At 38.5% G+C, this 23913-nt stretch overlaps 1 protein-coding gene across 11 annotated transcripts in view; it reads right to left on the bottom strand.

Annotated features, from left to right (window-relative positions):
• The window catches only part of TENM3 (teneurin transmembrane protein 3), a 503658-nt gene that overhangs the window by 56696 nt on the left and 423049 nt on the right, over positions 1–23913 (bottom strand). For all 11 annotated transcript variants that reach the window (XM_051617407.1, XM_051617408.1, XM_051617409.1 and 8 more), the window contains 2 exons: positions 23421–23606; positions 7908–8054 (listed from right to left, as the gene is read on the bottom strand). In XM_051617407.1, the coding sequence (XP_051473367.1) occupies positions 7908–8054; positions 23421–23606 (333 nt within the window). The remainder of the gene's footprint in view (positions 1–7907; positions 8055–23420; positions 23607–23913) is intronic.

Genomic DNA, 23913 nt, shown 5'->3' with positions numbered 1-23913 from the left:
AAAATTTCTAGATGAATATAATACGGTATCACATAGCTGGTAATTGTTTCCCCAGAAGAACAGCAAGACTGAAATAGTTCAAACATTTTATTATTCAATTTAGATTAGAGAGGGAGCTTGCTTGCTGCACTAAACTGAAAAATATACCAATGCAGCACTCAGAGGAAGCTTACGCATGACTGCTTCTCTCACAAAAGAATCTAGCTTTAGAGTACAGCTTCTTTCTGAAGGGAAAATATCACCCATTTTTGTTCAATCATACGCTGAAAGGGTGTAAGTAAACAGAGATCTTCTAAAGACATTCCTCTAAGGATTGCTGTGCTATGTGGATGAGTTAGAGAACTGGCAAAATAGAAAAGACCTGGGACTTCTGTTCTTTAGCACATCTAAAATTCTTATTTAACTCTGCTGACATTGAAGTCAGCTCAGGGAAAATAAAAGGGATGAAAAAGTCATCATTAAGTATATCAAAGTTTAAACTGTTTTAAGAGAAGAAAGAACATTGGTTTTTCCTGGGATGAGGAAATCCCAGAGGGTCATGTTGCCATCCAGATAGACCTCAACAGATGGCATAAATTGGTTGACAGGAACCTCATGCAGTTCAACAGAGAGAAGTGTGAAGTCCTGCACCTGGAGAGGAACAACTCTCTGCACCAATACATGCTGGGGATCAATTGGCTGCAAGGCAACTTTGTGGAGAAGTCCTTGGGAGTCCTGGTGGACACCAAATTGAACATGAGCCAGCAACATGCCCTTGCGGCACAGAGGGTGCTAATGACACTGGCATTAGGAGGTCAAGGGAGGTGATCCTTCCCTTCTCCTCAGCACTAGCGAGGCCACACTTGGGAGTGCTGTGTGCAGGCTGGGCTTTCTGGTACAAGAGAGACATGGACATACCAGAGAAAGCTTGGTGAAGGGCCATGATGACAGTTAAGGCCTTGACACACCTCATCTATTGGGAAAGGCTGAAAGAGCTGAGACTGTTTGGCCTGGAAAATAGATGCCTCAGGGGGAGAATTTTATCAATGTGTACAGATACCTTGAGGGAAGGTGTAAAAAAGACCACCTTGCAGTGGCACTCTGCAAAAGGACCAGAGACAACAGGCACAGACTGAAAGCCAGGAAATTTTGTCTAAACATCAGAAAAACTTTTTTACAGTGAGAGTCTCCATCCTTGGAGATACTCAAAACACAACTAGGCACAGCACTGAGCAACCTGCTCTAGCTGACTGTCCTCATTTGAGCCAGGATGAAGCCAGTTTTCCTTTTACTGATTTTTTTTTCCTTCAGTAAGCTTTCCTTTAACTAGCACCAGCGTGTTCTAACTAAGACTGGTAAGAGTGAAATGATTTTCTAACTGCTGGGTCTTCAAGGACACTATGGGGAGATCTATGACCCCCCTGTAGGAGGCTGAGTTAGACAGACAGCAAAATTGGCCAGAGATATTCCATTCCATATATCTACGTAAGCTCAGAGGAAGGTCAGAGATCACAGAAGGCAACTTCCTTCCTGCTTCTTCTTCCCTTCTCTTCCGTCCATGGCTGGTGTCCGGGGAGGACTCTGGCCATCAGTCACTGTTGACCCCTGGGCTTGAGCTCTCCTGACTCATCATTCTGTTCTCTCTCCAGCAGCAGTCTGGGATTTTTTGGGACTGTTCCCAGCTAAGGAGAGTGCTGGGGGAGTTGCTGGGGGTGGGGGGAGGCAAGAGGCTTCTGCACATATCTGAACATATTTGTATATAATTATATATATTTTCTTTTGTCATTAGTGTTCAGTTAAAGCTGTGTAGTTTAGTTTTCAATCCAGCAAAGTCTCTTTTTCTCTCTCTCCTTCCCTACCTGGGTGGGAGGGAGAGGGGATAGAGAGCATTGTTGTCAAACCCAAGTTAAATGGTGACACTGACACTGCTTGGAGCCGGGGGTGGGACCAGCTGATTTCCAGAGGCCTCTCCAACCTTCAACAATATGTGACTCCTGCGATTTTCTAGTCTCATTCTTGTACAATACTTTCCTAGCTGAACTACTGACCTCCCTTGCTGGTTTTAACGCTGGAAGCCTGGATCAGTGTCAAAGCTGGGGATACTGATGGTTAAAAGCATAGATCTGGGTTTTTTATATTTCTGTATGGCCTCTTAGGCAATATCTGGTGCAGTTGCCAAAGACATGCTCAAATTCCATCATTCATCTTTGTTAGTTTATAAAAAGGAAATGTACATCTGGAGTATAGTCTGCAGGTCATAAAACTGCACGAGATTGACACTTTCTGAACTAATCAGCTGGAAATGCATTTTTACAAGCCTCTCCACTAACATCAATCAGAAGAAGAATCTCATTTTCACCAGCCAAGATACAGGGATATGCTGTTTGTTATTTTTCTGTGGAGTTTATCAGCAACTTGCCCAGGCGAGTGACGGATGGTTATGAATCTGACTCCTTATAACTTGAGAAAACATTTTTCATTCTTCCTCTGTACTTATGTGGCTAGAGCTATCTAGTACCACTAAGTTGAGTACTCTATGCCACTGTGTGAAGCACAGTAAAATTTCCTTTCTGAAATGGCTCTGCAAAATTATTGATTAATCTTGTTTGGTCTGAAAAATATGAGACTTAGCTCAACATTGGGTTATCAGTTATATGACTCAAATATGATAGTAAAATTACAGAGAAAATAGAAACTTCTGTAGCCAGCTGGACAACCGTTATCAGCCTCAGAAGGCCATTTTGTATTTTTTTATTCTAGATGTAAGTGGTTCTTCTACAGTCAGAAGATGTAATGACTACATTATTGTTTTCTTCCTGAAAGGTAGCTGTAAAAATCTTAACTAAAGTTACTTTTCCCTTTGTTTGTTGCAAAATGTACAGCACTGAAATAGAGCATGGTCTGGTGATACAATTGCTTATTTAGCAAGACTGACAAAACTCTCAAAACATTAAATGAGTTAAGACACAGGATTCCCACAATTATGGATGTCTAAAAACTAAGATATATAAGCGGGTGTGTTTGCATATGAATGGAACTTAAAGGTTCTTAAAACTTAGAACTGCTGGAAGGAAGAAAACCAGAGGTAAGTATTGGGACCAATGCTGTTTAACATATTTGTTGGAGATATGGACAGTGGGATTGAGTGTATCCTCAGCAAATCTGCTGATGATACCAAGCTGTGTGGTGTGGTTGACACCCTGGGGGGAAGGGATGCCATCCAGAGGGACCTTGACAGGCTGGAAAGGTGGGCTAATGCCAACCTGATGAAGGTCAACAAGGCCAAGTGCAAGGTCCTGCACCTGGGTCAGCGCAACCCCAGGCATAAATACAGGCTGGGGGGAGAATGGATTGTGAGCAGTCCTGAGGAGAAGGACTTGGGGGTGGTAGTAGTTGAGAAGCTTGACATGAGCTGCCAGTGTGAGCTTACAGCCCAGAGAGCCAGCTGCATCCTGGGCTGCATCAAAAGAAGTGTGGCCAGCAGAGCCAGGGAGGTGATTCTGCCCCTCTACTCTGCTCTGGTCAGATCCTACCTGGAGTGCTCTCAGCACAAGAAAGATACAGACCTACTGGAAAGGGTCCAGAGAAGGGCCACCAAGATGATCAAAGGCCTGGAGCACCTCTACTATGAAGACAGTCTGAGAGAACTGGGGCTGTTCAGCCTAGAGAAGAGAAGGATCCAGGGAGACCTTACAGCACCTTCCAGTACCTGAAGGGGTCCTACAGGAAAGCTGGCAAGGGGCTTTTCATCAGAGAAGATAGTGATAGAACAAGGGGTAATGGTTTTAAACTGAGAGAGGGGAGATTTAGGTTAGATATTAGGAAGAAATTCTTCACTGTAAGGGTGGTGAAAAACTGGAATGGGTTGTCCAGGGAGGTTGTTGATGCCCCATCCCTGGAGGCTTTTAAGGCCAGGTTGGATGAGGTTTTGTGCAACCTGGTCTAGTGGTAGGGCTCCCTGCTCCTGGCAGGGGGCTTGGAAATTGATGATCTTTAAGATCCCTTCCGACCTTAATGATTCTATGATTCTATGACAAAAATACATCCTGGGCACATGTTCTGCCAGTGTCAAGAGTAGATTCTCACCAAGAACCTACGTAAATTACGTTCTTGGTAAACAAGGTGATAATATTTTTAGGCAACAAAAAATCTCAACCAAGTATAATTCAGTGCCTACAGAAATGATACAGTTTTGGAGCTATGATGCTGGCCATCCCTATAGGATGGTTTCTGTGACCATGGCACACTAAGGTAAGGTAGCTCAGTTTTACAGTAGGCTCTGTAATGAATGGACTCAATAACAGACACAAAAAATTACTGCCTGTAGGAGCAGCTGGTTGGAAAAGCCACAAAAGGAGAAACAGTCCTTGATTTATTCCTGAGCAGTGCACAAGGACCTTTTTCAATGTTACTATTGCAGTATCTCTATAAGGATACCTATAGTGTACTCAAATTAAATATTCCTGTTGGAGTGAAGAAGCATAAAATATAGTTTGGGCTCTAAATGAGCTGTTACTCCATAAAGAAATCTTGGAGTCATTGTGGGTAAGTGCTATGGACATATCAACCCATCACTCTTCAGCACCCATAGATGCAAACAAAAAACTGAAGAATAAGCACACACCAGAGAACATGAGCATCCATGAGTATCAGGCCTAATTCAAGTACAAACTTCTTTAAATTTCCTGAGCTTCGGTTATCTTTGTGCTTAGTAACCTTTCTGACATTCAAAACATTCTGTGGCAGTACTTCCCTACTTAATTAGCAGCCTGCTAATATACCAGACAAAAGACAAGTTCACTTTTGTCCCATTATATTATTTTGCTAAGCAGTTGCCATTAGCCACTATCAGAGAAGAGGCTCTGGTTTAGCTAATCCTTAGACTGAATTTGTACTACCTGGTGACAGTGCTTATCATGAGCAGTCTATCCTAGCCTATGCAAGTAATTACACAATTACAGTAGTGCTAAGTACGCTTTGCTTTATTCCAGGATTTATTTTCATTTTAGTAATAAAAGAATATTAATAATTTCTTAACTCCTGCTGGTGGAAACAGGTAACTACTCTTAATAATTGGACAGGAGCTAATAAAAAGCAAACTTCACAAAGGAATCTGTTCAATAAAGACCTACCTAAACTAAAGAGTAAACAGCTTATTCTTCCAACAGTGATGGCCAAACATGGTCCACTTTGTTGAAGTATAATACTGATATGTTATTTTTCCCAAGTAAAGAAGTTAGGCTTATTCTACCCACAGATGACTCTGACTTCCCGTCTCCCCACCAAGTCATTAGGAGTTTAATTAATTCAGCCCAAGGTCTGCTTAGTCTTACACACACATTCCTTGTGGGTTGCTAAAGTGTAAAGAAAATTCTGTATTTTAGTATCCAAATCAAACACGTGAAAAATAGTAATACTTAAAGAGAAAGGAAATTATCTGCAAGACATCTGTATTAAAATGAAGATGAGTAATAATCATCCCATCATATAGAAGGGAAAATTATCAAGTATGCCTTGATGTCATTAGCATTTCCTATGGAGACTATTCCTCGGGATGCTTTCATTCACAAAATTTGAACAATTAGTCCCAGAAAGAGCTAAGAATAAAAAAATAGCAGACATTGTTATCAATGAATTATATGAACATATGAAACATGTTTCATAAAGTGTAGAATGAAACATAGATGTTAAGTATGGTATATCAATTAGCTAACAACCAAGATAGCTTTAATTATACAACCACTGAGCCTAGTGTGATGTAAATCAAACTACCTGCAGTCATCAGTCTAAATTCAGCATAGGTGCTCAGATAACTTAATTTCCCACAATAAACAAATACAGCAGAGGCATCCTTGTGCCATTCTCTGTAACTGTCTGGAATTTGAATGGCTTGCTCAAGAGATTAGTGGGCTGATTGAAAGTACGCTTGGAAAGGGAAGAAACACTGCTTCTCTTTCCAGGTGGGCTTCTGGCAAAGACATTATTTTCCCAGTTTTGTTTGGCATGCTTCCAGTTTCTAATTTAATTTAATTATTGTATTTTCTTCAGCCTCTAGTCAAAGACTAAAGTGAATATGCTCTGTACTGAAGCATATAAATTAAAATAAGGTTCACTGAAAGAGAAATGCCAGTGACAAATAGCATTATATAGGTCAATCATAGCAAAACAACTGCTTGGCCAATCTCTTCCTCATACATGGCTGCATAATGTCTGTAACGGAAAGACTGAAAAGAACTGAGAGAAAAAAAAGCAACAAAATACCAGCATTAGACTTTTTTTTTCCCCAATATTGTCCTTTCTTCTTGAACTTTGGGTCATCCTGTTAGATCCTTCTGCTCCAATTCCTTGTTACTTTCCCCTTTTCTTCACAACCAGCTATCACTGCTTTCAGTTTAAATGAGCATCTGCTTTCCCCTTGTTCTGTTTATGTGCATTCCTCTTCACCTTGCTCTTCTTCTCCCACTGCTCTGTTGTCTGACCTTAACTGTCCTTCTGATATGTCATCTCCTTCTATTTTCTTTAACATTTACTCAATCTGTTTTAGTCTATCACTGGGCTTTCAACTTTTTTTCCCTTTTTTCCCCCTACATAATCTTTTTTTCCCCTCCAAGTTGTTTATACTCTAGCGTAGTTTGTCATCCTCTTTGCTCTGTCTCTTTTTATGCTTTCACATTTATCTTTCTTCTTTATGTTCATAATCCCCCAGCCCACCTGAACTTAATTCCCTAAGCACATCTCTGCACAGATGTGACGAATCATTCCTCTTGCTCCCTTCCTACATACAGAAATTCAGCTTCACACTAGCACAGATTGCATGTACCAGATCCTGTCAGATTCTAGGCCCCTAAATGTGCAAAACTGACTCAAAATACACAGTATGAAATGAAGAAAGATGACAAATCAAATGACCTTTAAAGCAATAAACAGCAGCACTGTTTTAACTGTTATGTGTCTTCCTTGGGAAGTAAATGCTGCTATTATTTATAGTTTGTGATGTCTAAGATCCCAACTGTTGTCAGGATGAGAGCAAACCGTCAACCAGGATTTGCAAAGGCATACACAATCTAAAGCTGAAAAACAAAGTCACAGATGACTTTATCCTCACCCAGAGGCCCTAATGGAGCTTCTTATCTTTGCTCTGAATCTGAAGGTGTTAAACAAAAAGAGTTGATGAGAGAAGGGGAAGACAGATAGACAATAAAAGCATTATGCTGATTTAATATTTGACTGCATTCACATTTAATCTTGTTCTTATGTGGGGGTTTTTTGTGTGACTCTGGAGTCATGCCAAAGTCACAGCCCCTCTCTACCTTCCCTACCCCACAAAGATGATTGCAGATTGATTCCCTAAGTCAACAGTCCTGCCTGCATCTTGCTGCAGATTTTTACCTGTCACCTGAATGACAGACTGTGTAAAAGCAAGCCAAAAACGCCAGACTTCTGGGAGAATCCTGTCATTCTTCTGAGCATTCACAGGCTATGAAGGGATAAGATCTTTGTAGACTGGGCAGCCAATTGTTTCCAGCAGCAGTAGCATAGGTCAAAATGTAAGCTCCCCATTTGGCCTTTTCTCTTGGGATAAATTCCTTGTGAGGTCATTGAAAATCTGAACTCCTTTCTTTTCTTTCCTCTCCACTACAGTTCATTGAGTTGAAATTATGTTTTATTTCAGTACAAAAGAACACTGCAAGGAAACTAAGGCAATACCCATCATTTTCTAAGTATATATCTCACCTGTCATAAGCATCTTGTAAGGCTTTGCTGACATGCTATATAAAAGCACTGAATATCACAGCATATTCTTACAGGCACAAGAGCTAGTGAAATGCATGGAAGGTTCTCATGGCAGGATTTATTCACCCGACTGTAAAATCTCTGTTCCTCAGTATCTCTTTCCCAGTGTTCAAGATCCAGTTGGTATATCTTACCTCCTTCGTTGTCCTTACTGTCAGTGCAGAGAGTCTCCATGGCTACGTCACAGCCCGCTCCCCTCCATCCCGGCTGGCAGACGCAGTGCCAGCCGTTTTGGTCCAGTGTGCACCTCCCATTGCTGTTGCACAAGCCAGGGCATCCCTCTGTTGAAACAGACAAAGAAGAAAAATCACAAGTGATTTAAATATTGAAATTCTATAAAAAGAAAAAAAAATACAAACAAGGGACACTTACTGGGAACAGGCCTTGAGAACAGCACAAATACTGTAATTGCACATGTAGTGGAACAGCAACATTACCTGGGGAAGGTAATTCTTAACAAAGTGGCATCTTTGATTGGCCTGACACTTGAGACACCACTTACCTGTACAGGCAGGAAATAAAGGCACCAATCCTCTAAATACCTGCAGGCCAGACAAAATTGGGTTTGGTTTTTTCCAATTTTTTTTTCAAAATTTTTTTTTTGGCAGAGTAACAAGAGATGAGTGCATAGTGCAAATACAGCTGTGTAAAATGATACATTTTTCTGTGCTCATAGAATAGACCATTATTTGCTCTATGCAGTATTGGTTACTTACTAGCACAAATGTTTACACTCCCTGTTACTATGAACAAACCCCTCCAAATTCTTAAGTAGGAAAAAGGGTATGATTTTAGGCACATAATAAAGGAGAATGTTAACTTTATCTGGTCTCAAAGTTGCCGTATAATCATGTGAAATTACAGTGTGTTAAATAACTGCACAAAGTATAGGCCAGTTTTAATGACTATACTTTATGCCAAAGATACATTCCTTTTCACAGAATAAGCAAAGCCCAGGAAATAGTGAAGCAGCTTAGCATCTATTCTAACAAACATCAGGATTCAGGCTGCATACGGATGGGACAGGACCAACAGGATTTCCAACTAAATGTAATAGCTGTGCGTATTTGATTACTTAGGACGGACAAAATGAAATACCATAAGGACCACAATAAAACATTGATAGACTGAACAAAAACACGGTAGTGACGTGCTTCAAGACAGATAGCAGAGAGTGATTTTTTGGTGACAATCTCCCTAAGGCTTTTGTGCTGTTACCTTTATATCCTATCTTGTCTGCTTTTATGGCCAAGGAGGGAAAATTTGGGAAACAATTAAAAGAATTTAATATACCCAAAATTGATAATGGTTTTCAGTCTAACATTGCATTAAAAAAAAAAAACACACCAGTATCTGTCACTTCCCAGCGATGAAATCTGGCATGCAGCCAACATGATCTGTATGAGGATGACAGCACTATAAATATGTAGATTTTGGTGCTCCTTATCTATGACTATGATAAGACACTGACAGAAGCAAGTACAGATATGGAATTAAGTACCTTATGAGAAGGTGGCTACAAAACAGATCATTTTGGACACAACAGTTTTAGGTAAACTTTTATCCAAAAAACCTAAGGAACTGTCTAAACGCTTCTCCCCTTTGTAGAACCACTGTCTTCGTGAAGTCATCTACTGACCCATTTTGGCTGAGCTTAGTTGAGCTTAGAATAGTTTTTCAGAAGCAATAGTCTGTTTTTTAACTCTAAAGACTTTTGAATTTACTGACTCCTTTCAACCAGGTATTTCCAAATTACAAATGTTCCCCAAAAAAAAAAGTTAGAAAGGGTGCCAAATTACTTTTAGAAGGCAGATAACTGGGAAAACCTCTTGTGAAGAAGTATGATGATGCTATCATTATGGATATTGTGCCATCATGCCAGGCTAAGATTAGTCTTGCTACTCTAATTGTTTCAGACTGTAGCGGCTTATAGTATTTGTGGAGGTACTGGGATATATTTTTTTCTTAAATCTTCTGTTTAACTTATGGAAGACTCATGTTTCTTATTGCAATACTAACAGAGAGTTTTAGGAGTCAGTTGGGTACACTCAAGACTTATTGCGTGAAAGCCTGGATATTGCCATGAATATTGCCATATTCTAATGAAAAAAACACAAATAAGGAATAGAGAAAGATACCCAGGGAAAGAGGGGTAGGAATATTTTAAAAATTTTTCTTAATAAAATTTTCACCATAACTGAAGATACAAGAATCTTTGCTGTTTCATTTTAGGCTTTTGCATCCTTGAATCTTGTAATTGAAAATGTTGTATAGAGTTTACAAGCTTTTTCTACCTTCATACAAAATACAAGTAATAATTTCCTGTAGATTTTCGACGTTCAGATAAACAAAAGCTTAAAAGCCTGGGGTAATCTATTGATCTCTATGTAAACGCATACATATTTGTAATTAATCTGTTCTTTAGAACTAATGACACTTGTTCTGTGACAAGAGTACTGCTTTGCTTAGCTTCCCGAACATTTACAGTTTTGTAGGTAGAGGTCCAATGACAAAACTAAAAAAGAAAAAGCACCAAACAGCAAATGGATACTATCTTCAGTTTTTGGTTCAAATGAAATCTAATACAGGCATACAGTTTGTATATAAACGTATAATTACTGATAAAAATCTTAATATATCACATAAGTAAGATTTCATTTTTGAGATGAGTTGAAATTCAGATGACTTAAATCTATAATCCATGGAATGTACGTAAGAGAAGACTCTTTTGCCCAGACTAGTACATTTGCAACTATATATTAATATAAAAAAAGTACATGTAGATATAGGCACGTCATCAAAGAGCAAATATACAGTACCTTTCACTATCTTATCCAAATAGTGAGCTTGAGAATTAAAAAGAAAAAAAAAAACAAAACAGACAGACATTTCAGAAGTGTCACATAAAACAAGAATTATTCAGAATTCACATGCAAATCAAGCAGGTGCACCTGACATGAGAGGTCTTACATTAAAAATGGAAATGTATATAAAAGCTTTAAAAAATGCAAGAAAATATCTTTTTTGGCAAACATCATCATGATTCAATGAAAACTATTTTAGAAAGGAGGCCTGCAGAAGAAAGAGATGCTACCTTTCTGAGACTGTTTTTCTTCTGACTTCTCTTCACATGCTTTGATTTTTATGTATAACAAAAATATAATCAAAGCTAGTAAAAAAATTTCAGTTTTCAACACAAGAGTAATTACTTAGCTTATAAGCTTTATAATACTGCCCATACTGGAAGATCTTTGATTTGCAGGTCACATACAACTCTGACAACACAACCAGCACACTATCTTAATTCTGATTGGATTAACAGGAGTTTTAGAGGAATAGATTTCTGCTTCAATACAGCCACAGTTCTGAGCACATTCACCAATTATGTAAAATAAGTTAGATCACATATGGAGGAGGGTGTAGTGGGGTCAGTAGCATGGTGATCCCTTTCATTTGGAAAAACAGGTGAAAATTAAACTTAGGCTTTAGCTGTATAAAAATAAATAACATGGTATATTCAAGAATAGCAAGTCTTTTTTTTTTTCATAAGTTATACTTAAATTTTTTTTTCCCAAAAAATTGAGGAGTTAAATGGATGAATGACAGGCAGAGCACAAGGTGGATTTAAAGCAGCAAGCCCTACTTTTAATACAAGACATGGAGCAGAGATGGGTTTTATGTTCCCTCCTCATTTTCAGGAAACAGACATAAACTTCAGTAGTGTTGAAGGGGTTAATGTCATATAGCAAAACTATGTAGGACAGGTCTTGTCACAGGCTACCAAACCCAGCCACCTACATGTAAGGTGATGGGATATTACAGACTGCTGCAGTGGGACACACCAAGTGGAGTCAACAGTGTTGGATTCAGTCCCCTGATTTTCCTCTGGACAAGGTCTCTCAACAGAGCCTTTATGGGCTCTCTTTTCCTTTCAGACTATGACCTTTTCTGAATTCCTTCTGGATGATGACCCATGCCTGTCAAGTACTCTGCGACTTGCTGTTAACCCTCAAATTTCTGTATTGGGTGGTTAATAAAGACATTTCCGAACATGGCATCTCCTCAAGTTTGAATGAACAGGAAAAAGCTCTTCCTGAGCCCAAGGAGGGAGGTCATGAGATAATGTAATCTCACAGAAGCCACAGTCACTATGACTAAGAGGTGGAAACTTTATAGTCCCTTTCTCTCTCTCAGAAAGTGTCAGTTGTTGTTTTTTTTTTTTCTTTATTTTTCCTCTATAATGGTAAGGTTAAAAGGAGACAAAGTAAGAAGATGAAAACATCAATTACAGAACATTTAGAACAGCAGCAACAAACTAAGTAGTTCTTCACATTAACCACGAACAAAAAGAAAAGTGATACAGCTGCATTTCAGGGTGGATCAAATTCTATTCATCCAGTATAATTCCCCTTGCTCCTATGGATCTGCTCTTAGAACATAGTGTAATATGTGTGGAGGAAAAATCAAGCTTTATTACATAAAATGGAAGCAATAAGGTCTGTCTGGGGAATGCGTCTGTCCACCAGTGAGTAATAAGGCAGGGACAGGTAACAAAACAGAACATAAAAAAACCCCTCCCAGGCAGCTGAAAATAGTCCCTGAAATCCCAGGACCCTACATGCTATTTCCTTTCAGAAATCCAAGCTGCAATTAAAAAAAAAAAAAAGAAAAAGAAAAAAAAAAAGGATTAAGAAAACAAAAATGATCTTTCAGATTTTTTTCTATCTAGTAGTCTTATAGGAAATTAGTTCCAGACCACAAAGCTATAATGCTCATAAAACAAGTTCTACCTTCCAGCATCCTTTTACTGGTGATCTGCTGACATTAAGGACAATGTCAGAACCTATTTTGGTTAACATGCTACATCCTAGAAGAATAAAAAAGGACAAAACGAGTGACCAAAACCAGTATAACTTTGCAGTGAAGTTGAACTAACCATGCTGTCCTCCTTACCTTTGTGACACTACAAGTGAAACAGGAATGAACCCAGCTCTTTGTGACAATACAAAATAGCACAAGCCTTCTTCCCTCTGCATAGAGAATTCTAGATGGGATTTGGGCTACTTCAGTAGGACGGAGCATTTATCTCAGCAGGTGCTCCGTAGTAAGATATTTACACACCCGGCACACGTAGGTTATGTTTAGTCTTTAAAAAGTCTAATTACAGACCAGACAATATATATACAAGGGTTTTCTTGAAGTGGTTAAGGCTGTGAAATTTAAAATCTTGCTATTATTTCCAGGAGTAGAGGGACGTCATATAGGTCCAAATGGAATGAAGAAAACAAAAAATGAAGATATAAAAGTTTTACATTTTCTAGGATAGTCAAAATCCAAGAAGATGCAAGTGGAATTCCAAATTCATACAACATAGAACACAGATGTTGTTACTCGTGTGCATGGCTATTTATATACATATGTGGCAGATAAATGTATTTTATAAAGAAGTGACAACAGTGAGGCAAATTCACACCTAACATGGCATATTTCATAACCAGTCAGAACCCAGTTATTTTTTTTAAATTTAATGTCTCCCATTAGTCTCCTATCAGGGACGTAAGTCAGTGTCTTCCTTAGGTTATTCATATGCTACTTCCTCCAGGTATGACAGAATAGCCACTGAATAAAAGTAGATATTAAATCCATTTATCCCAATCAGCTCCTCTTTAAATCAGCATGAGTCACAAAGCCATTGATTTGATGTTCTGTAACTGGTACTTATAACACTGCTTTATTCTGATTATTCTGTCATAAAGGATTTTAACAGTGACATGCTTCTAAATACTATATAGAAAATTTACATTTCTATTCGTTTACATTATTATCCTCCACCAGACATCTTCACCCATCATAATCTTTGTAACCTGTACACTAGGCTACAATATGCCATGTATTTTTGTAGTGTATCTATAGTCCCACTACAGTGTCAACTCACAACAGCTCTACTGGAGTAATGAGTTACTTTGCTATAAGAGCAGATTTTGACCTCACAGCACCAGCAGAAGTGAAGGAAAAATACAAAAGAATGTGACCAAAGCCACACTGATCAAGTTTTGCCTAAACTAAAATCTAATTTCAAGGTTTTTCACTTCCTCCACCTTGAAATTGTGAGCTGAACTCCTGTCTCCCCTGCACTAATATTAATTCCTCCCTTCCTTAATGCATTACAGCCTTTCCCTCTGAAAGAAAACAGAAAGGAGAAATTACAGAGAGAAGAGAGCTGGGGGCATGGGGGAAGATAACAAAGACATAATTTCAGTACACAGTGAGAATGAAGAATGCTGTTCTGGTCCTCTCCTAGCAAGCTCAGCTTTGCTTATTCTCCCTTGTGTCCTACAGTTTGGTACAGCAATCCCCATTCACTGGCTAACACAAACTTCATGATCCATGTGAACATCAGTCATGTTCACACATCTGCATAACTTTGCACAAAGTGTCATATAAGGAGATCACAGTTAAAATGCCATCTTAATTTTTTGGAAGAAAAACTGACTGCAAGCTAACTGTGATATGTTGACATCATACTGTTACCTTAAGCTTTCTACACTTTAGTCTATTTCTTTGTAGTTGGAAAGTTTTAATATCTTCACTCAGTGCTTTCACTACTTCTTAATATTTGTATAGAATTTTGTTTATGATCCATAGGAAAACACTCCCCCCCACATTACAAGAATATCATGAGAGTGACCAAATTCAGGCAATGCCAGGTTTATAGCTACCTATGCAATTTTTATACCTTCCCTTTGTCAATGTATAGAGCTGACTGTCCTCATTCAGCATTCATGCTCTCATGAGCAACAAAAGCCTGACTGATACCCTAGTAGCAGCAACACCATGCTAACCTAAACAAATCAAAATTACTTACTATAGGATCTTCACACTACTATTGTGAGCAGAAAATGTATTCTTATCTCATTTTACAGGTGGGTAACCAAGGCAGAGAAAGAGTAATGTAAAATGTCTTCACCCATTTGGCTGTAAACACCTATGATGTGAGTTTCCAGGATAATTATAATTTTATAGGATTTCATATATCAACCAGCATTTTAGCAATTCACACACAAGCAAGTCAGGTCCCCAGAAAATGAAGAATGGACAGAGGACAGTCTTTTAAAGTTTGCCTTTGTGAATGACTACCCGAAAATATGTTATAGAAGCAACGGTGGAATCCAGTTCTTCAAAATAACTATTAACCAGGACATCACCCCGTGCACCAGTCTCTGGCACAAATTAAGTGGAGTTTCTGCATGAGACAGCCCTTGACAGGCTTGCAACATTCTTAAATCAGGTCCATCAGGAGCAAAGGGAAAAGTACTTAAAGACAGCATGATATTTTTTATTACAATTGTAGCCATGTGCTGTAATATATATCTTCTGTTATATGATATAATGATAACAAGACACAACAGTGTTGTCTTGTGGCTTTCTAACTTTATCTTCTTGATTTTGCAACTTTACTAGTGCTCTTTTAACATGTTGTTTGGGTTTTTTTTTTTTGCTTTTCAAAGTTCTCAAGTCCTATGCACATAAAGCACACTGAGAAAAAGTAAGGGAAAAAAATGAGTTTCCATTCTGTAACATTACTTTTTCACAGTGAGCAACAGGGAAGCTTAGAGGAACCACCTGCGCTTCCACTATTTGTGCTAATCAACTGTTAAGAACATTATTTCTTACTCCCTGCATAGCCAAGCAGTAGTAGGGGATAAAGCACATGCTTTATCAGTGGTTTCACAGACACTTGCCAACAGAACAGAAACTCTGAGGGTTTCACTGCAAGCTTTAGGGAGACCGCAGTTTGTGTGAAAAGATTTTTGTGCTTGTTTTGAGGGAGTTGGTACAGAAACCAGAGTTGACAGCTTTGCCCTGATCTCTCTAACCTATTCAAGACTCAGTCCATGATCATTTATATCTCCTGACCTGGCTACCAGATCACCCTTAATTTCATTCCATTTCCACCCAGCCAAAGTTTAACTATCCTGACAATTAAGACATCTTTTGAAAATAATAATAAAAAAAAATTCCTTTAGATATTTAAAGTCAGTATTTCTTATCCTACCCACAGCAGACTTACAGCGTAGTGTATTGATTCCTTTAGGCAAATGCTATTACTCTCAGAGTGACAAAAAAAGCCATGCATCTATATGCAATTTCAGAGGAGCTCCATATCTCTACCAGAATAGTTACAGGAATCCAAAACCAATAAAATTTTAGAGTCTCTGTTCTAGCCTGTGTTCAGTGTGGTTCACTCACGTCAAATTCATCACTTACTGTAGCCTTTTCTGCCTGGTGAGCTGCCTCCTAACTTCAATTTGTGCAGCTGGTTATTCTTACTTCAGCACAGAACCTGGTGTTTGTTGAATTTCACCTTATTTTTCTGCATAGCCTGTGCTATTTGTTAAAGTAATTCTAAAGTCTTGGCCTGTCTTCCAAAGTGCTTGGGGGCAGCAGGCTTTGGTATCATTTGCAAATGTAATTCTCTCTATTCATCACTGAACAGTACTGAAAGCTCATGTTCTTCCACTGTAAGCAGCTCATGGTCGTCATCCTTTCTCCGAGTTTGTAAGAACCTTGTCGCAGACGTACCATATGTTCAGAGCATTAATGCCAACAGAGGAGGATTACAAACATTCCTTCCTTTTGGTACTTTTTTATTCCTAATTTTCCAGTTTGCCCTTCTTGTAAAGGAGAACACATGGATTGAATAATAGTTTCATGCAATTTTCCTCCTTACACAGGCCAAAACATAATCCTTACCCTGAAATTACACCTTCTTCATAATTTCTGCACTCTTTTCCAATGTCTAAATACACCTGCAGCAGAGATATCTGCTGCATACGTTTCTGCTAAGAGCCCTGAATTCACTGCAATTTATCCCTTGCCAAAACAGCAACTGTTCTTTGCAGCAACTATTTATAGGTTTGTATGTACAAGGGCACATAAGCCCTCTGCCCTTTCAGATTATTTTTCTGGGGTCCATCCCAATTTTACTCTAAAGTACTATTTTTAATCTTTATTTCTGGAAAGCCACATGTATCTGAGAATAAAAGGTTCAGTTGCTTTTAAGGAAACAATAGCCATAGGAAGTTTGGGACTAAGATTCTGTGATTCTGTGACTGCTGATATGTTCATGAGCAGTGTTGTTTCCTATGTAGCATCTATTTAGCTGGAAAAGGTTTTAGAAGAAAGGGTATATGTCATTAAGGATTTAAAACTGTCTCACATGTGCAGGCTGAAAAAGTTCAAATACCTGTTTGATACCTCTGAAAAACTCACCAAGAGCTGCCTCAGACAGATCCAGGTAAAACCTGACTCTTACATTAAAAACTGCATGAAAGATAAATTTGACTTGAAAATGTATTAGGGGATTGAATGGGAGGGGAAGCATTAGTGTTTCCATCTTTCTTCCTGACTGGAAGTACTTTCAGAATATATCTGAGCAGCATGCAACTGCACAACATACAAAAGCACACACTTTCTGGCCACTTCAGATCAAGTGAGCTTTGCAATAGGCTTTAAAATTCTTCACATCACAGAGGATTCTGCTGTTCTCTGAACATGTGCCTAATCTGACCTTCACATGTGGTCCTCAATCAAATGCAAATCAACAAACCAGCAATTTAAACTATGCTAAAAGATAATTTGCATTTGAGATACTTGGTCTTGAAATCTGTTAAGGCCTGACTAATAATTCACTTTTTTTCACAGCTTCAGAAATGCACACATTATCTTAACTTTACCTGGTAATGCAGTATTTTAATTTTATAGCTACTGAACATACAAATACTCTGCATATTCAAGGCTTGGCCAGGCAAATTAACAGACACAAAAAGATCAAAATCATAACGGTAGTAAATTTCACGAAATCTTGTTAATCTGTGGTTATCAGTTCTCTGGATACCAAGACAGTAATCTCTTTTCCATAAAGATTCTGTATTGAGGGCTACAGGTATAAATATTGGGATGCAATCCTGACTCCAATGTAATCAGGTGTTTTAAAAGTGGGATTTCACTCACAATATTGTGGTGAACTAATTGATATTTGAAGTAATTAGTTTTCAATGTTAATTAATTAATTAATTTTATCTGAGAATGAAGTGTTTGAATGCCAAAGGCCACACGTTCATTCAAATACAATCGTACTTTTAGGGTGAAATTTGTATACCGAGGTATAATTACATTAACCCAAAGCTAAGGAAAAACATAAGGAATTTTGATAAACCAATTACAGAATGTATTAATGCAGCAGGACAAATCTGAAGGACAAAAATTTCCTTCTGATCAAAATTCTAATATCTCAAAAAAATTCATGAGGAATTCCTGGCACAAATTCATCAAGGTATATTAAATACCTGACATAGTATAATGGTATGAAATGTGAATATTCTCAGTAATTTCAACTTTGCAGAAAAGTAAACCATGCTTGGCAACTTAGCATCACTATTAAAATGATAGTGGTCATCATAACACCAGTTATCCATGCTGCTCTCCCTCTAACCTGGAAATGTGGAGAAGATCAATCACTCCCTTAGATTGGTCCATGACTTACTTTTTCAAGTCTGTACTTCAAAAATATATAGCCTAATGATATACCAAGTCTTCTATAAGCACTTCCTTTAATTAACAGGAAGAACGTCTTGACTTGCTCTCTGATCTTGTAAAGAGATAATGTATAATTTCTCTGTAATCATATCTGAAATCTGTAATATAAGGAGCCCCAAGCTAGACATATGTTGAAGACAGCAGGTGCAGACCATATAACTTGGAGGAGATTACTTCTTAGCATTTCTGAATTCTATCAGTACTTCTGAGCTCACACTGCTCATGGTCACATAGAAAACCAGCACACAAATGCCTTTGTGTTTGTCCCTAGTCAGAAAACCATTTTAATCAGTCACTAGGACAGTCTGTACTAATGGAAGCACTCTAATGGAGTGTGTTCCAGATGCCATTTTTTTTTTTGTAATTCTGAATATCGAAACCAGATGACTTTCCTGTTTTTATAGCTAAAATAGCTGAAAGCAGTTTTTATTTGCTGAAGAAAATTTATTTTTGGTTTGACTGGTTTGAATGTCATGTTAGTGTCTTTTCATGCAAAGAAAAAGGTTAAAATAATACTTGGCTATCCCTTGGTGGTTTTTGTTTGTTTGTTTTGTTGTTTAGGTTTGGTTTTTTGCATTTGTTTGTTTTGTTTTTTTCAACTAAACTTTAGGGGAAATTCTTAGAAGATAAACCAAATAGATGCCAATTCTCATTTGAATATAAATGTATCACAAGCTGTGGACCACCACTGACTTTGAATCTCACTTCAGCAAAGCAGGTGAAGTAGCCTCACTCAAAAGGAGCATGAAAATACCATGATGCTAACTTTAGCCCTCCTGAGGAATTAATATGAATGCTTAATGACATTAATCCATGTTTATATCACTTATGTTTAATGACATGCTTTCCGTGCCTACATATATAAATATTAATTTTGGATGGAAAGATAATTGTTCAACACGTTAACAATTAAACAGCTGTAACCTGTCTCATGTGTTAAGTAATGGAGCTGCAGGCAAGCTCCATAAACAGATGGTCGTAGCCATCCATGCTTAATGTTAAAGACTTTTTAAAAAAGAGGTGTTGACAAATCTGAACAAGAAGGCATCGTTTTAATGCAAATTGGCCAATTTGCAATTTAGATTACTCTAAAACTAATTTGCTCTATAGAAAAAATTAAGCTGCTTTGTAAAACTGTGATGTTGCACAGCACATGGATATAGCAGATTCCCCACCAACATCATTATTTACTAATTTCATTCAGCTAACAGTTTAATGGAAAAGCAGCTGGAAAAGTATTCATATTTACGGGCTTCCTATGACAGTTTACTTAATCTACTCGTGGTACATGCCAGCTATATCATAAAAAATAATAAGACTTTCTGAAATAGTATCTGCTTCAATCTCACAAAACAACTAATTAGACAGGAGAGGGTACTGAACTCAATGCAAGCCAGGACAGAGAGGAAACAAAAAGATATTTTAGCACAACTGGGTTATGAAAACTTAATTATAGAGCAAATTTTTACTCAGGCTATCACCTGGGCACCAGCTGTGCACGTGTGGTCTTGTATCACATTGAGATACAGGTCAAGCTTCATGAAATAATGTAAGGATGCTCACCTCAGACCCATGAATGTCACCCCTAGACCAAATAAACAGTTGACAGATGATTTTCCATAGCTTTGCAGTGAATTGTTGGTTTAACCTGTTCTCATGTGGATACATTACACGGTAAAACATTACAATTCTTAGGAGGGAAAAGACAGTAAGCCATTTAGATGCCTTAAACTGTTTTCTATTTGAAATATACATTGCCAGTGTTTAGTTCAAACCTGTAAGACGCTAGCAATAAATCTTGATTTTGGAAAAAAATGTATTAGATTAATTTTGTTACAACTCTGAGCATGTAGTTATCTGCTGAATATCTTTGACATGAATCTTTGACAACATGCGTTCAGAGCAAAGGCAATGTGTGGCCCACATCAGGTACGGAATCGAAGTTGAGGCTGCCCTGTGCCAGAGATGCGCAATGGAAAAGTGCAGATGAAAAAATTTGCAATCACCTATTACTTTATTTCCCAATGCCCTGACGTATTGAAGTGAAAAATAAATAAATTCAAAGGTCTCTGGATGTTTAGAATTAGAATTTCCTTTGGCCAAATTCCTTTTTGAATACCTTGAAATACACATAAAAATCAGCAGAACTCAAAAAGCCATCTAGGGTTTAAAAGATATTAGAGAGGAATAAAACTACAGACTACCTTGTTTTAATTAAGGAGCTAGGTTAGTTTTTTTCCTTTTTATCCTTTCACATATGTCAACTAACAATACAAACAGTGGCTTAACTGAAAAGGAGACTGTACAGATAGTCAGCACTTAGAAATAAATACAAATTGTTAGTTGATGTGCAGAACATGGTTATCCATTTTAAAAGGCATTCATGCTTCACAAGAATACCATAATCTCTCTGATCAAATGAGTTAAGGATTTAGATGATTCAGTAAACATTCCACTCAGCACCTCTGTGATTAATGCATACATATCGACCCCATTTTGTGCATCCAGCTACAGACCTGGTGGGCTACTCCTTTCCCAAAATGTTAATAAAGTGCATTGCTTTCAACATTTACAACTTCTTTGGAATACTTCTTTCCCAAAGAAGCTGTAAATTTAGGCCACTGCATTTCATGACTTCCACTTAACACCTGTATCAAACCAATATCTCTGAACTTCTAAAATACTTCACACTACTGCAGACAAATGGTTAATGGCTTTTAGAAAGAAGAATGATGCAACTGTTATTTTTAGACATATAAAGGGAGAGTGGGAGTCTTTCATATGCACAACACGAAGTACATAAATATTCTGCCACCAAGTTGAGGGTTGTCAGTAGCATAAAAATGCCTGGGTTACAAATGGAGAGTGACAATAAAAAACTGGTTTGCATGGAGAAATATTCTCATGTCCTTTGTGTTATGAAACTTATTGCTCAGACAGAGCTACTAACTATTCTAGAGCAGGTGAGAGAAAGGCAATTTGACTCTTCATTTGCCAAGCTGAGGACGCAGCAATTTTTACTCCACTAAGTGGAAATACTCTTGGAAATGAACAATAAAATGACTTGGTTTCTCCCTAACACTGGGCTCCTGAAGAACACAACTCTAAGAAAAATAAATATAACAGCAGGACAGAGCCTGTACCTCATTATTTGTCTTGGAGGCTGTAAGTGCAATACAAACAAATCAAACCATCTTACAGCAGCAGCCACAAAGTAAATACCCATTTAAAGAATATACAGGTGGGAAAACAGACCTGCTCACCCAGTGCTGAGGAAAAACTTGTTTGTGCTTAGTATGTTGGAAAAATTGTTCAAGAGCAGTTCATCCGTGTATAACTACAACCCTTGAAATGCTGCCAAGGTCAGTGAGACCAACAGCAGAGCGATCTGCTGAGTAATTGCTCGTTGGCAAGTTAAAGCGGTCAAGGGAAAAGGCTTTATCCTACTTCTAAAGATTTACTTTATTTTATTGTTCAGAAAGCAGTTCTCTTCCCACCTCTGTACTTTCTTTGTCAGCATGTTCTCTGGAAGCTCTTAAAAAATGTTAACCCTACTGATTCTCCCTGGGATTCTGCAGATGCACCTTGGTTCCCTCTCCCTCTTATGTCTGAGAAATCTCAGTAGTAAACAACAAGAAAAAATTCATTTGTGTAAACAATAATTCGCAGTTCAATCTTACTGCTTCACACCTGACTCCTGTCTATGAAATAAAACCTTGCCTCATCTTCCTGGTGCAATGATGTGGGTAAGAATTAATACAGCTATAGCAGGCCCTCACTTCCCCTGCCACTGTTCCCCATGACCACCAAGCGCAGCACCACCGCCCCACCTCTCAGTCAGGGGCTGTTAAGCTACCTGGTAACGCAGCTTGGGTTTTACTATTTTTGAGATACTCATGCCCAGTGATGGCTTAGCTGTGTTAGCACAGAGTTACAGCCATTCCAAAACACCCAAAAAAGTTAAAATTTCCAGCCTTCCCTTAGCTTGTGGCAAAAGCAAATCACGAACTTAAGTACAAGTTAGTCATCTTTCACAGTTAAGACCATTGCCAGTTCCTTTGTCTGTGCTTCCTACCTGCTGGCATGCAATGGTTTCTTGGTGTGATTTTGCTGAGATAAAAATTGTTTGGATAGGACCCCCCATCTCTGTTACAGACCTGCAGTGACTTGCACAAAGGAGGATTAGTGTGGAAGGGATTTTCTTAGCACTACAACTATACAAAATCAATATAAAAATGATAAACGTTGTGGCAACTCCTCTGCCACTTTTTCTTAGTCCCCTAATTTACATGTGTACATTCTCATGCTGGCTCACCATCAAGCCCTGTGCAGTGGAGAGGGATATCCTGCTATATATGGGACACACAGATTGTAAATAACTGCGTAAGAAAAGCTCCATTGATAAAGACAAAGTAATTTCCAAAGGTTTCCAGGCACTAGAAATAACCTGATTACAGAAACATAGAAGCTGTAGTAAGGATGGCATCTTCTCAATCAGCTGTATTGAACTGCTGCTACATTATTTACATGTAAGAAATTAAATAAAATTCTAAAACAGAGCATTATGTTGACAAGAAGAAAATTTGAGGCAGATAGATCCCATTTTTTACAAGGTAGAAGTGACATTTTTGGGTGGGAAAGTCAGTTTTTAGAGCTTCTTCTCCATAAAAAAATAAAAAAGAAACAATAGGAAGCTTCATTTCTGAAAGACATAAAGCTATCACATAGAAAGCACAAGTCAAATAATATATTTACAGTTTAACATAAAAGTAACCTCCTCCTCAGCTAAAAGCTGCTAAAGGGAAAAGATTGAGAGGGAAATTCTTCTACCTCTTTTTCATGGCAAACTAGGTATGAAGAACTGATGAGCCATTATATAACCAACTCCTTTCTTAAAACATCAACTTCGTCACACAGACTGGCCCGTGCGAATATTCTGTTTGAAGAAACAAGCTTCAAGGTAATACACGTCTTATTAAGATGTGGCCGGCAGGGCCGGCTGTTCGAGCTTTGCAGCCTGAAGACAGGGTAAAGCATAGGCAGCCTACCAATGGTACAGTGCTCTCCATTCCATCCCTGGCTACATTCACACTTCCCGTCCTTGCAGGTGCCGTGCTCGGCGCAGCGGGGGTGGCAGGCGCGCTGGGTGCAGGTGGCGCCCGTCCAGCCTTCCTCGCAGCGACACGTGCCGCCCATGCACACGCCGTGGGTGCCGCAGTCCACCGAGCAGATTTCTGGGTGTGAGAGAAGAGAGGGGGGAGAAAGGGAGGCAGAGAGTGCACACGGGAAGAAGAACGTAGATGTTAATTAGCAGCACTACATTTGGATTCAATATGTGAAGAGTAAGAAGGGCAAAATCTTTGGAAATTGAATTCACTCCTTTGGAAAGGAATTGACTGTGAAAGGTACTTTCAGGCAGGACTCAACAGAATACGGAGTCCAGAGTTTTCCCTATATGCTACTGCTCACTTAGTTATCCAGCAGGCTTGGTGGTGCTTAAGTGTCCACAGCTCTTCCATGAGCTCTGAATAATTCTGAGTC

Source organism: Apus apus, chromosome 4 (assembly GCF_020740795.1).
Source record: "Apus apus isolate bApuApu2 chromosome 4, bApuApu2.pri.cur, whole genome shotgun sequence".
Lineage (NCBI taxonomy): Eukaryota > Metazoa > Chordata > Aves > Apodiformes > Apodidae > Apus > Apus apus.
The sequence above is the reverse complement of the archived record's forward strand: the minus strand, read 5'-3'. Positions and strand labels throughout refer to the sequence as shown.